The following is a 15,385-nucleotide window of genomic DNA, read 5'->3' as shown; positions in this document are numbered from 1 at the left end:
GCTTCAAAGAATGATGTCATTATGGGGCACTCGGGTGGCTCAGTGGGTTAAGCCGCTGCCTTCGGCTCAGGTCATGATCTCAGAGTCCTGGGATCGAGTCCCACATCGGGCTCTCTGCTCAGCGGGGGGCCTGCTTCCCTTCCTCTCTCTCTGCCTGTCTCTCTGCCTACTTGTCCTACTAGTGATTTCTCTCTGTCAAATAAATAAATAAAATCTTTAAAAATTTAAAAAAAAAATGATGTCATTATAACCCGAGTGGAAGGGAATATTGCTAAGCATTTCTCTTTATTGCAAAAGATGCCGATGTTATTTGACAGGAGTTATAACTCAGGCAACCTGAATTCTATATATAGTGTCAATTAGAATATATTTGTTTATTTAAAAAGAAAATCTACATGAGTTATAGCTTTATCATCTTCCCAAGGTTCTAGAAAATTGAGTTTTTCACAGAAGTCAATTTCTTTGGGACACAGGATGTTTCAGTGACAAAAGAAAGAAAAAGATAAACAGATAAAACCCTAAGGTGAGTAAAATCCAAAAAGAGGATTAAAATGGGCCAGTATGCACAAAAACTTCTAATTAGATAGTTAAGACCATCAAAGGCATGAGTGCTGCAAATAAATACTTAGACAAGTAAATAGATAAAGGGAAACCATACTTATTTGTGAGATCTAAAACCACAGCTACTTTTTTTTTTTTAATCCCAAAACATTGCCAGATTGGAAACTCTCCAGTTTATTTACCATAATGCTGGCTTCCATGTCAATGGAAGCTTCCCCGACTGAAAAAACTGAAAGGTGTACTTAAGTTTGTGAACATGCATGGAAAACCAGACTGAGCCCTAACAGATAGGTGTGCTCTTGATTGGCAGCTCTGATGTGGTACTTCTGTCGGAACCATCAGGCCATCATTGCTATGGTGATTTCTGGCTGTGCCAAGGTGACAATTTCAAATTAGAATGACTATCTGGCATGCAGATGGATTTGCAAGTAATGTTTCTGGTTAGGAAGAGATTTCAGCACCCAAATTTTTAATTTCTTTCCATCTTCTTTGTGGCGTCCGTGAGCTATTAGAGTAGCTTTTATAAACCTATGTAGAACACTACAGAAGGTTCTTTGGTTATAGAACATATGCATTCACCATATATATTTTTCTTAGTATGTTCTAACAATGTAGGTCCTCAAAATAAAATCCACTCAGTTCAGAATCAGCTGCTACGTATTCAATCAGAATATGATGATAAAAACTTCAGTCAATGTACTCTCATTGCCATGGGATACATTTAACACTTTGCTTCCTTAAACATGCTTTATCCAACAGAGATATTTGGTTGCACGAGACAGAGAGTGACTTTGACTACCAACCAAAAAAGAACGTTTGGGAAGGATATGGAAAAGCTGACCTTTTGGACAGTAGACAGTAGGGACCTCCATTGACATTTTCGCCACCATTGGCAGGCATAAATCCCCAAGGCAAAGTCAGGACCTTGTCATAAGATAAAAGACAAATGGAGACTGCACAGACAAAAATCATCACACGCCCACCTTAAAATGAGGAAGCTGTGCCAGTAACATCAACTATCTTACAAGAAAATGAGCTCCTTGTCTTTGGAAAGGAATGATCTCATTGAGAAAGGGCACAAAAATAAGAATTATACCAGAAATTCTCTGAAGTTTAGAGAATGGAAGAAAGAGAACAAACAAAATGATGAATAACCGATTTGGGAATTTTCAGCTTCAAAATGACTATGAAAATTTGGAAATCTGCCTCACTTGCATTTATCTTAGTGACTTCCCCTACCACTTACTCACATAGACATACCATTTATTTATCTCAGTTCTAACATAATGTCTATTTGAGTTCTTATGTGACTAATGCCTATGTCCTCTATTCTGCCTTGAGCTGTAAGAGGGGAGAAGCTCTACTGGCTTTTGCACACCATTGTCACTTCAGCATCTAGCACAATATATGGTGCTCATGAATATGTATTAACTGATAGAGTGAAGTATCTTTAAAGAAATGACAGTAGTGTGACTTTAGTCCTACTGCAGTCCAGCAAAAAATAACTACCTGGTAAGATTCATTACTATGAAAAACAAAACAAAAATTCAAAAGTTAGAGCAAGTCAAGCAGAGTTCATATTCTGATGACCATAGTTGTTGTCGTTGTTGTTTTTAAGGTATTTCTTGTAACAAAAATCAGTATTTTAATCATTGTCTTAGGCTCTGGTACTGCCTGGGAATATTTGAGTGCCCAGAGATAGAATGTATTTCATTATGTTTTCCAGCTATGTGGTCCTCAAAATCCCTCCACTGAGTTGCTTATGCAAATCCTCCCTCTCATAAATCTCCATCAGCCATTGCTAGTCAAATTATGTTTGCCTGGTGTTTCTCTGTAAATCCTGTAAATCTGTTTCCTGTACTCTCCCCAAAACTGATGGGAACTTAATCGCTCTGTAATTGCTTGCTATGTTTCACGTCCTCATCATGAGTAATGTTGCCATGTTCTCATCCTCAACCACCTGATTTGTTAACAGCCAACTCCTAGAACTAAAGGAGCACAGATGAAAATAATTTGGTTAGAGCAAGACTTAAAATGTCAGAATTCTCATAAAAGTAGGCTAATGAAAATAGAAGAAACTAGCTAAACAAAGTATTACCTAGACACAGATTCATTAAGTACAGGAAATTAAATTGGCATAATAGAATAAGGCTTTTTAAAAATATGTTAAAGATTTAATTTGCATTTCTCTTTTGCTTTTTCTTCCCCCCTCAAGGAGATCATGTTCTCTTCAAGTGTCTTTTTAGAAGAAAATTAGGCATTGTATATATTTCTTCCCCAAAGATGTATTTCTATTCCAAAACAAGTCTGTACTTTTGAAAATAATTGTTAATTCAAACAATAGGCCAAATGTTGAAATCCAAGCTTAGTCATGAATTAGAATACACCTATGAAGCCCACATGAGCAAATCATGATTTATGAGGCACATGCTTTAAAATACTATAAAATCTTGCACAAATATGGAGGCGCAATCTTGGAACAATCACTGAAATACTGATTTTTAATATTTAAAAAAAATCAAAATTGAAGAAGGTGTTTTCTCCCTTAAAATAATACTTGTAAATACAGGGGATTTATTATCTTCTCTGTTAAATGTTCTGTAAATAGAAAAAGATTCAGCCTATGATACTTACCCTGGGGTCATTTTTATTTAGGACTCTATTTGTTGAGTTATGATAAAGTTGGGAGAAAAGGATTTAACCAAGGATAAAGAGTATTAATATATTTGGGGGGAAAAAAGATTAATATATTTGTACTGGTGATTTGAGAAGCTCATCAACCACACAATTTTTGCTCTGAGCTCTAATTGTTAAGATTCTGTACCATCTCGTAAATAAATATATGAAGCCTATGGGTCAGATTTTCCTTTTGAAAAGTTTAGTCATTATTCATGGAAATTGTAAGATTTTAGATCTCACCTATATTTCAGACACTTCAGTGCTTTAAGTCAGCCTTAAATGGCAGTGCCTGGGATTTTGCTACCCTTTTAGGAGAGCAGCTAGGATTTTAGTGTTTATGGAAATAATACATAAAAAAGTAGTATTTCCCATGACAAACATTGAGAGTCTTGGGTGCTTTACAAGTCCACATTTTTAAACATTTTCTTATATTATAACAATTTTTGTAAAACAGCTTTAACTTTGAATGATGAAAATCTTACACAGGAATGACTGCTACATTTTTAATGCACTCACAAGAGAAAGCTATTTTTTGGTTATCTCGTAAGTGGAAATAAAGCCAATTCTTCATGTTCAAGAAGTGCTGACTATGAAACAAGGATTAGCAGCTTATTTGCATTTTTGGTGTCTTTTGGGACTTCCTGATTCCTGCCAAACTTGATTTTCTTTATTAGCTAAAGTGAAAATAGTAAATATCTTTTTAAAAATGTACACATCAAATTAGAAACGAGGGCCATTCTGTTCTGTTTTGCAGAAGGTCATGCATACAAGGAAGAGGCATATGGAACTGTTTCAGGAGCTGAATCAGAAATTTCAAACTTTGGACAGATTTCGGGATATACCAAATACAAGCAGTATGGTGAGTATGTGTTGTTGCATCAGTGCCGGGTACCACACTAATGACGTGTCCTGTCAGCCATTATCCTTGCCCTCCAGGAGCTTTTCATCGTCTTGTGAACAAAGAAGTGGCATACGTAGAAAAAAATAAATAATGCTGCACAATGTATTTGGAATGTACTAAGAAACAAATTAGGAATGATAGACTTTTTAAGTATTTTTATTCATGTTTTAAATGTTCTCAATTATAAGCTTTAAGTGTAATTAGTTATATATCAAAAATGTATTAGGTTCACCTGGCCCTTTTATCATCATTAAAAGTCCGTTAATTCAAATACCTAAATAGATGACTAAATTTTTCCACTTGCATTTGCAAGTCTGACATTTTAAGGCCATAAAATGTAATTATATATTTCTTTATATTATGAATATTTATAAACATATATGTACATACATATATACATTTGAATGTACACTCTGTTACCTGAAACCGAAGTGATAGGGTTTTGTCTCCCAGAGACTCATGTTTTATGAGAAGAGGTTTGGGAAACTTCAAAGGCTTTGATTATTCATTGGACCATTTTCTTCTCATTTGTTCACACTACTACAATCCTAGCATAGGAATTCATCAAATGATAGTGGGCACTTACCATGTCCATGGCCTAATCATGGCTCCAGAGAAGGCTACAAAATTATTTATGAGGGCCCTGGATCAAGAGAACAAAACTCAACCCAGATCTATCTGGTCTTGAGGAAGTCACTCAGTGTGGGTTTCTAAATCTCAATTTTTCCTAAACTGAACAAAGAAAACGGTAATTAATAAATAATGCTTTCTTTGATTCTTATAATACCTTCCAAAGAGGTAGGGCACGTGAGATGTTAAGAAGCTGAGACTTGGCAATGAGAGACAGAGTTGGGACTACCATCTGACTCCATTGTTCCTCACTCCAGATAGGGTGCTGTGGCTTTGCCTTACACCTTTGCAGCCCTGGCCCTCCTCCCAACATCTGGGGTTCTGGGGGTGTGTGTGTGTATACATATATAAGTATATGTTTGTATCACTGTAAGAGATAAGGTGTTTGGTCACTTTCGAACTCCTGTGAATCTTGGATATGTGTGTTGTGAGTCTAAGTCTTAGTTTCCTGATTAGTAACATGGGTTTATTGAGAACAAGAATTTATATACCTTTGTTTTCCCGGATTCCTTTCAGTACTAGTACAATGCTGGTCATGGTAATGGTCTGTGTTTGTTAAATCAAGATTATAAGAAATATAATAGACCTTAACTCTTAATTGGTCTGTAAATAATTCATGTGTGTATCAACATATTTTCCTCCTTACAGCAAGAATCATGCATTATTTGTTATCATCACCACAATGCTGGGCAAATAGAAGACACTTATATGTAGGGAGTGGGTCTTTCTTATCTACTCCTCCTAATATTGGGCTGTCAATTTTTAGTTCACCAGGCAAAGGAGAACTGCACCATTGAGATTAGACCTAAACACATTAGCTACTCATTCTGGAATACTGAGAGCTAACATTGAAATAAATTGAAGAAACTTCATTTATTTAAAAAAAAAAAAGGGGGAAAGGGTTATGTTTATAAATCTGAAAGTCTTATGCAACAGATACAGCTGATGACTATAATATGATTGTAATTTCCCCTTGTTGTATGGTCTGGGTATTAAATCATTAATGACACAAATATCTGTATCTCAGCTTCCTGACAACCAAAATAGCCTACTAATTACACCACATCTCTGCAGCAACACGCCTTTTCTAGAAAAGATTTATAAATATTTATCATTTGGGAGGTTAAGAGTGGGAAGGATAGAGTTGTCATTGCTGCTTGACTATTGTCCTAAATATCTGAGAACAGGGGGGAAAAAAAAGAGTTCCTTATTCAGTTTTGATTAATAATGAACATGTGAGTGAGTTCATTATCCTTAATTCAGTCATAATTCGTGTGGCACAATGCTAATGAAAAATCGCATAATTGGATAGAGAAAGACATTTTCAAAACAAAAATCTCAAAGTCTTTTCCTTTTTTTCTGGCTACTAACTCACAACACCTGCCTAGCACTGCAAATGATGATAATTATGTAGAATTTTGGGTATCAAAGGGAACCCAAAAGACCATTTAGTCCATTTCCCTGCTTCCAGGCAGGACAACATCTAAATCACACTACAAAGAAAAGGCAGCGTTGAAAGAATTCTCTTTCTCTGAGTGTGTCTCACAAACGATTCTCCATCAAGCTCCCTTTTCCTCAAGGAGCTTCTCCAAATTCTTGCTCGTTTGGAATATAGAATAAACAAATTCTCATTCCCTGGTCCTCATTACTGCTCGGTTGGAAGAAGGAAAGAGAAGAGAGGGAAGGAGAAAAAGGATGGATGGGTGTGGGGAGGGAGGGACTCGTCTGGAGGTAACAGCTAGCCCTCTCCTAGACCCATGAACTATGCGAAATGCTCAGGGAGCCCTATGGTAGTCCCAGTGGCCCTGAATTCTAATATTCAGCTAATATTCCACTTCAGTGTATACAGCCTAAGACCAAATTAGCATCTTTGTAAACTTCATGCATGTTGGCTTATATTGAATTTGTAATTTTTATTGTGATACAATTAACATAGTAGTATTAATTATGGTTTGATATTTGTATATACCACAAAATGATAACCCAGTTAATCTAGTTTCCTCCTGTCAGCATATAAAGTTATGTAGTATACAATATTATTGGCTATAGTCACCATTCTGTATATAACATCCCCTTGACTGACTTGTCTCAGAAATGTGTATCTTTCCATCTCCTCCCATATCACCTTCCCCCCAAACCCCCTCCCTGCTGGCAACCACTGATCTATTCTTTTCATTTCTGAGTTTTGTATTGTTTCTTCATTTGTTTTGTTTTTTTTTTAGATTCTATATATAAGTGATATCATATGGTGTTTGTCTGACTTAATTTACAATAAGCATAATCACCTCTAGTCTACACATGTTGTCACAAAAATGCCAAAATTTCATTCTTTTTTACGACTGAGTAGTATTCCATTGTGTATCTATATACCACATCTTCTTTATTTGTCCATCAGTCATACACTTTGGTTGTTTCAATACCTTGATGTAAATAGTGCCACAGTAAACATAGGGGTGCATAGGTCTTCTCAAATCAGTATTTTAATTTTCTGTAGATTAATACCCAGAATAGAATAGATAGTTCTATTTTTAGTTTAGGAACTTCCATACTGTTTACCACAGTGGCTGCACCAGTTTACATTTCCACCAACTGTGCACAAGGGTTCCTTTTCTTCCACATGCTTGCCAACACTTTTTATTTCTTGTCTTTTTGATAATAGCCATTTTCACAGGTGTGAGATATTTTACTGTGATTTTGATTTGCCTCCTTTGTTTTAAATTTATTGACCATATATGCATGAGTTAATTTCTGGGCTTTTTTTTTTTTAAATTAGCCAAGGTATATTACATCATTGGTTTTTGATATAATGTTCAATGATTCATCAGTATAATTACCCAGTTTTCATCACATCACATGCCCTTGGAAAGGGAGAGGGGGGTGGTAATTGGGTGATGGGCTCTTTGTTCTGTTAGTCTGTTTTTATGCCAATACTGTGCTGTTTTGATTACTGTAGCTTTGTGATATAGTTTGAAATAAGAGAGCATAATGTCTCCAGCTTTGTTTTTCTTACTCCAGATTGCTTTGACTATTTGGGATCTTTCCAGGTCCCGTGTAAATTTTAGAATTGTTCTATTTCCGTGAAAATTGCCATTGCTATTTTGATAGGGATTGTATCAATCTATAGATTGCTTTGGGTAATATATTTGGACAATATTAATTCTTCCAGCCCATGAACATGATATATCTTTCCATTTACTTGTATCTTCTTCATTATCTCTCACCAATTTCTTATAGTTTTCAGTGTATAAGTCTTTTACTTCGTTGCTTAAATTTACTCCTGGATACTATATTCCTTTTGGTATAATTGGAAATGGAATTGTTTTCTTGATTTTTCTGATAGTTTGTTGTTAATGCATAAAAACACAAAAGAGTTTTGCATATTGATTTTGTATCCTGCAACTTAACTGAATTTATATGTTTCAGCAATTTTTTAAAGAAGTCTTTAGGGCTTTTTACACATAAAATTATGTCCTTTACAAATAGGACAGTTTTACTTTTTTAATTTTTTTCATTTATTTCCTTTTCTTGCCTAATTGCTTCAATAGTGTATTGAATAAAAGTGGCAAGAGTGGGCATCATTGTCTTGTTTTTTATCTGAAAAGCTGAAAGCTTTTCCCCACTCAGTATAACATTAGCTGTGATCTTGACATATATATCTATTATATCCATCTGGTTTAATATATCATTTTAGGCTTATGTTCGAATTTCTGTCTGTGTGACCTATCATTGATTTAAGTGAGGTGTTAGAGTCCTCTAGTGTAATTGTATCTTTATATCTGCTAATATATGCTTTATTAATTTATATGCTTCTAGGTTGGGTGCATAAGTACAAATTTATATCTTCTTGCTGGATTGATCCCTTTATCATTATGTAATGCTCATTGTCTTTTATTAGTCTTTGTTTTAAAGTCTGTTTTGTCTGACTTAAGTATAGCCACCCAGCTTTCTCTTGGTTTACATTTTTTTTTAATTTTTTATTTTTGATAAACATATATTTTTATCCCCAGGGGTACAGGTCTGTGAATCACCAGGTTTACACACTTCACAGCACTCACCAAATCACATACCCTCCCCAATGTCCATAATCCCACCCCCTTCTCCCAAACCCCCTCCCCCCGGCAACCCTCAGTTTGTTTTGTGAGATTAAGAGTCACTTATGGTTTGTCTCCCTCCCAATCCCATCTTGTTTCATTTATTCTTCTTCTACCCACTTAAGCCTCCATGTTGTATCACCACTTCCTCATATCAGGGAGATCATATGATAGTTGTCTTTCTCTTGGTTTACATTTTTATGGAACGCCTTTTCTCATCCCTTCAATTTTAGTCTGTGTGTGTGTTTACAACTGAGGTGAGTCTCTTATAGGCAGCATATATATGTGTCTTGTTTTTTTATCCATCCAGCCACTCTATGTCTTTTGATGGAAGACTTTAGTGCATTTACATTTAAAGTAATTCTAGATGGGTGTGTACTTAGTGCCATTTTGTAATTTGTTTTCTGGTTATTTTATAGTTTTTTTTTTCTTTTCCTTTTGTCATGTACTCTTCCTCATGGTTTGATGTTTTGCTTGTTTTTTTAATTTTAATTTTTTTTAGTGTTCCAAAATTCATTGTTTATGCACCACACCCAGTGCTCCATGCAATACATGCCCTCCTTAATACCCACCACCAGGCTCACCCAACCCCCCACCTGCTCCCCTCCAAAACCCCCAGATTGTGTCTCAGAGTCCACAATCTCTCATGGTTTGTATCCCCCTCATTTTCCCCCAACTCCCTTCTCCTCTCCTTCACACAATGTCCTCTGTGTTATTTCTTATGCTCCACAAGTAAGTGAAGACTTACCTGACTCTGTCTGCTTGACTTATTTCACTCAGCATAATCTCCTCCAGTCTTGTCCAGTTGGTACAAAAGTTAGGTATTCATCCTTTCTCATGGGGGCATAATACTCCATTATATATATGGACCACATCTTCTTTATCCATTCGTCTTTTGAAAGGCATCTTGGCTCTTTCCACAATTTTGAGACTGTGGCCATTGCTGCTATGAACACTGCGGTTACAGATGGCCTTTCTGTTCACTACATCTGTATCTTTGGGGTAAATACCCAGTAGGGCAATTGCAGAGTCATAGGGAAGCTCTATTTTTAATTTCCTTTTTTTTTAATTTTTAATTTTTTATTTTTTATAAACATATATTTTTATCCCCAGGGGTACAGGTCTGTGAATCACCAGTGCTTCACAGCACTCACCAAAGCACATACCCTCCCCAATGTCCATAATCCCACCCTCTATTTTTAATTTCTCAAGGAATCTCCACACTGTTCTCCAAAGTGGCTGCACCAACTTGCATTCCCACCAACAGTGTCAGTAGGTTCCCCTTTCTCCATATCCTCTCCAACACTTGTTTACTGTGGTGTTAATTTTGGCCATTCTAACCGGTGTAAGGTGATATCTCAATGTTGTTTTGATTTGAATCTCCCTGATGGCTAAAGATGATGAACATGCTTTGCTTTAATTTTATGTATTTACTATAGCTTTTAGCACTGTTGTTACCATGAAGCTTATATATCTCAGCCTATATATATGTCAATCTATATTAAGTTGATAGCAAATTAACTTTGCACACATTCCAAAATGCTACATCTTAATTCCCCCCCACATTTGATGGTTTTGATATCACATTTCACATATTTTATTTTGTGTACCCATAACTAATTGTTGCAGTCATTATTTTTTACTACTTTTATATTCTTGATTGGGATTTTTGCTTTTAGCACTTTGAATACATTGTGCCACTCCCTTCTAATATGCAGTTTCTGCTAAAAATCTGCTGATGTACTTATAGAGGTTCCCTTATTCATAACAAGCTTTGTTTTTTGTTGTTTGTTTTTTTGTTTTCTTGTTTTTTTTTTTAACCTGCTGCTTTTAAGTTTTTCTCTTTAACTTTTGACATTCTGATTATAATGTGTCTTGGTATGGCTTTCTCTGGGTATATCTTATTTATAAACATATATTTTTATCCCCAGGGGTACAGGTCTGTGAATCACCAGGTTTACACACTTCACAGCACTCACCAAAGCACATACCCTCCCCAATGTCCACAATCCCACCCCCTTCTCCCAAACCCCCTCCCCCCAGCAACCCTCAGTTTGTTTTGTGAGATTAAGAGTCACTTATGGTTTGTCTCCCTCCCAATCCCATCTTGTTTCATTTATTCTGGGTATATCTTATTTAGAAAGCTCTAGACTCCCTCGACCCATAGACCTGTTTCCTTCTACAGGTTTGGGAATTTTCAGCCATTGTTTTTTCAAGTAAGTTTTCTGTCCCTTTCTCTCTTTTTCTGGGACCCCTAAATATTGCTTTACTCAGTGTTGTCCGATAGGTCCCTTAAGTTATTTTCACTTTGTGTGTGTGTGTGTGTGTGTGTGACTCTGTTTGGCGGACTTCTACAGCTGGGTGCAGTAGTTCTTTATCACTAAAGATGCCTGGGCCTCAGACCTAATGGGTATCCAGACATTTATGAACAATGGCAAGAACCACAATACTACTGGGAAGTAGTATGGGAGGCCAGAGGAGATGAACAAGAAAGCCAACCTTATTAATTATATAACCTCTCAGAAATTCAGTCATATCCTGGCAGTAATACTGTGAAATTAGAATCTAGACATTCTGATTTTTAAAAGTTTAAAATTGGCCATTTTAGTTCATGGATCCATGATGCTTGATCTTCAAAATATAAATGGAAAATCACATCTGTTCCAAACATAATGAAACCCCTATTTTCAAAGCAAATGTACAAATAATTTACATATCCTGAATCCTTTTAGGATTGAACTAATTCAACTTTTTCAGACCAAGGATTTCCAGAAAGCTCCTTTAAGACATTGCCTTTGTCTAAAATGGATAAGTCCTATCCATGGCTTGAGGCAGCAGAATTCACACCAGTGAACCTTTCAATCAGTGATTGATGACTCAGGTCACTGTAGTGCCCTGAAATCTTCCACTATTCCCCACTGCCTACAAAATAAATTCCAAATTGAGTGTCCTGGCATACAAAGTCCCTTATGATCTGGCTTTCAATTCACCTTCTGCCTATTTAGTCTATTCTTTTTCACTCCAACTAAAATAAATTGGTCACTTTTCTCAGAGCTGTCCCAACCCATCTGCATTCTCTCAGGAGTTTTACTTCTCATATGCTTGCCTGTTCAGTCACCCAGCCTCCAATCATACGTCTTTATGACCATGCTCATTCTTCTATGACAATTCTAGTATCACTTTTCTCAGAAAGGTTTAGATGCTTTCCGTAAAAGGAAGCCTTATCTTCACCCTTGTCTGTATCCCCGTCAGCACTTCGCCTAGGTTACAGACACAAATATAACTATATATTTATACTTTTATTTAACTATAAGCATCTTCACAACAAGTTGTGACCATTTATTAAATACTAAGTGTTATGCTAGGTCCCTTAACTTTTTTATTTTTGTAACCCCATAATGTAGGTAATCTGCAAATGTTGCCAATTCCTTTGGCCCCCGGTACAAAAAATGTCTCCGTTTTGCAAATATTAGGTTTGCAAATATGAGGTTCATAGAAGCCAGGTAAATTGCTCAGAGTTATATTCATATAAGATGAAGCAACTGGAATTTGGACCTGCATGTATCAGGCTTTAAATCTTATGCTTCCTAGTGAACCATGTGGCTTTCCATCTTTGATTCATCACTTTATCCTTCCTAGTGCCTAATATAATGCCCAGCACAGAGCAGCTGATAAATATTAGTTGAAGAGACCAAGGGAGGAAGTGGGGGGGAAGAGTTTTAAGACTTTATAGTTCATAAGAGTTTAGGATATTAGACTAAATCAGACTAATCTCCTGCATGTATCCTAAAAGTTAAATTTTATCACATCTTAACTGTTAGCTATTGTTTTCTTGTATGTCCTCATGATTAAGGCTAGTAAGTGTTAAAAACATCTAATGCATTGAGGATTTTAACAATTTTTAGTTATGGTACATATTTCTATCGGTTGTCTCTTTTGTTTATCTACACTTGAATGATTTTTATTACTATCATTGGAACCCAGATAATAACTGCAGTACCTGTTTTACATTCCCCCTACTAATTAATTATAAGCAGTTGAAGGCTAGAATTTAGGGTGAAGGGGAAGAGATAAAGGGCATATTCAACAATTATAGTTGTTTAAGTGCTTTAGCTTAATTTGTTCTAAAGAGAATTCAGTCATGATTTCCTTCTTGTTCTTTGATGTCACTCAGCACAGTCTATTCCATTCAAATTCCCTCATTACAGAAATCTTTAAGCAGTTTAAAATAAATCAAGTTCACTGCTAAATCTTAGCAAAATATCAGGCTATAGAAACTTTGAATAATGTCTATGCATATTTATTGAGACCCTACAATATGGAAGGTCTGATCGGTGGAGTCATAATGAGGCAGATCTTAAATCTTAAGTAGAAAGAGGGTATATACTATGGAATATAAGGAATGCTGGCTGATAGGCATTCTTTAAAACCCCTTATATTGCTGGATATATTTTTCCAAAAAGTTGTGCTTTTTGAAGGGAAGAATGATTTTTGCTGAATTAGTGTGCTGCCCAAATACATAGAAAATTGTGGGGAATAGACAGCAGGGAAAAAACAGACTATCCAAGGGACATAGTAGCATGTTAATGTTCTAAAAAGGATAATTTCCTAAAAACTAAGCAAAGTTAATGAAATCCAGCTTTATGAAATATGGCCAGTTTGGAGACTGTTTTTATTATTACCTAACATGCCCCCTTACATATCTTCAAATTTTATTTCACCAAAGATTCTGCCCAAATACTTAAATTTTCTACATTTAGTCTTAGCAGGAACACTCCTTTCTACCTGAGAGAGCTATACTGGCATTTCACAAGATACCCAAAACAAAGCATCATCTACTTTGTCTTCCATAAATTATTCAATGCCTTTGATCACTGGAAAATTTTAGGATAACATAAAGAAGGTGTTCATCAGTTTGTTCAATGAAAGAAAACTAAAATCAAAACCATTTCCTGCAGCTGCCCACAATTTCAAATCATCTCTGAATCATGTAAACTGGATTAAGGTCACAAACATGCTTGCTTCCTGGGAACTTCAACAAGCAGTAAGCCTCGTCATCCAATAATGACTCTCTTCTCCTCTCTTCTCAACAGGAAAATCCAGCACCAAACAAGAATCCATGGGACACTTTCAAAAACCCCAGTGAATACCAACATTACACCACAATCAATGTCTTAGATACAGAGGCAAAGGACGCTTTGGAACTGAGGCCAGCAGAGTGGGAGAAGTGTCTGAATTTGCCTCTGGATGTGCAAGAGGGTGACTTTCAAACGGAAGTTTAACAGAATCAAAATGGACTGAGGTGGATATAAAACAATTTATTGCACTGACACTTAAGACTTGGGAAGCCTGACATTTCTATCTGGACAGTGTGACTATCCTATGTCAGGACCTTCTTGTGCCAAATGTCAGTGGTGTTTGCATATGGTAACTTCTCACTAGTCAGGCTAGTGGAGAGAGGACCAGGTGTACAGTTCTGACCATCCTGTGTTGTAAGTACCCGTGGAATGGATTTGTAAGGTAATCTTTATAGATAAACCTCAAGCAACGATTCATGTTGTAACCGCTTCATATGGTTTAGTTTTCAAAAAACTTCACCATGAAGCACAATGTATATATTTATGCAGTTTTTAAAGTTTATAACAGTCTGTTTGGCCATTACTACACTTTTTACTTTATAATATAAAAGCAAAGTTTTTGTCATTAAATGAATGTTTGTTGAGCTACATTCTTCATTGCTTTAAATGCAATAAAGTAATAATCTCACTTTTATATGAATAATATATTTCACATCTTTATTATTGCAGTTTTCTCCAGAAAGCTCTGAGTAGCTTTCTCTGCTGCAACTGTGTATAAAATATTTAAAATGTTGTATGGTGTAAATAAACTTTTGTCTACATATCAGTTTTTTAGTGCATTTTATTTTGGATTTGTTGAACAGGAATTTACATATTTATAAAGTTTTTTTTTTTTTGAATACAGATACTGAAAATGTATTCACAGTTTTAATAGCAGCATACCGTTATTACTCCTTTGAGGCTAATGATTTCTCAAATGTAATAGTAGGTTTGTATAGTGCTTCTGTATTTTCTACTCAAGCATCCTTTGGAACAATGTAACATGTAAATGGGGCTTGTCAGAAATCGCCATCATAGTCTTACATAAATATTTTTTTTTTCCTATCTTGTGGCAAAAAGACATCTACTGGTAGAAAACACTAAGTTGCCATACAAAAAGTAATACAGGGAAAATGTTTATTATAAGTAATGAAGTCCATTGCATGTTTCACAAAAGAAACTACTTGTACTATAGTTCTTCATAGCATACAAAACAATGAACTTATTCAGGATTTTTAAAAAATCTTCTCTGTATATTCTCTAGCAGAAGGAAAAGGGGAGTGGATATATTGGGTAGATGCTTTCTCTCTGGTTTGAGAAGTGGGAAATCTGAGGTGAGCTGGTCCCTAGTGTCCTCTGTAGTGGAAAGCCACACCAGTGAAGTCTCCTGCTTTCTCAAAGCTCCA

The 15,385-nt window shown here is 35.8% G+C and overlaps 1 protein-coding gene across 3 annotated transcripts in view; it reads left to right on the top strand.

Moving 5' to 3' along the window:
* Positions 1–14,761, top strand: part of ADGRB3 (adhesion G protein-coupled receptor B3) — a 726,796-nt gene extending 712,035 nt beyond the window's left edge. For all 3 annotated transcript variants that reach the window (XM_059400179.1, XM_059400180.1, XM_059400178.1), the window contains 2 exons: positions 3,995–4,099; positions 13,956–14,761. In XM_059400179.1, the coding sequence (XP_059256162.1) occupies positions 3,995–4,099; positions 13,956–14,144 (294 nt within the window). In that variant the 3' untranslated portion in view covers positions 14,145–14,761. The remainder of the gene's footprint in view (positions 1–3,994; positions 4,100–13,955) is intronic.
* Positions 14,762–15,385: the final 624 nt, after the last annotated feature.

This window comes from Mustela nigripes, chromosome 5 (genome assembly GCF_022355385.1).
Source record: "Mustela nigripes isolate SB6536 chromosome 5, MUSNIG.SB6536, whole genome shotgun sequence".
Classification (NCBI taxonomy): domain Eukaryota; kingdom Metazoa; phylum Chordata; class Mammalia; order Carnivora; family Mustelidae; genus Mustela; species Mustela nigripes.
Note: the sequence above shows the minus strand (reverse complement) of the source record. Positions and strands in the feature narration are given on the sequence as shown.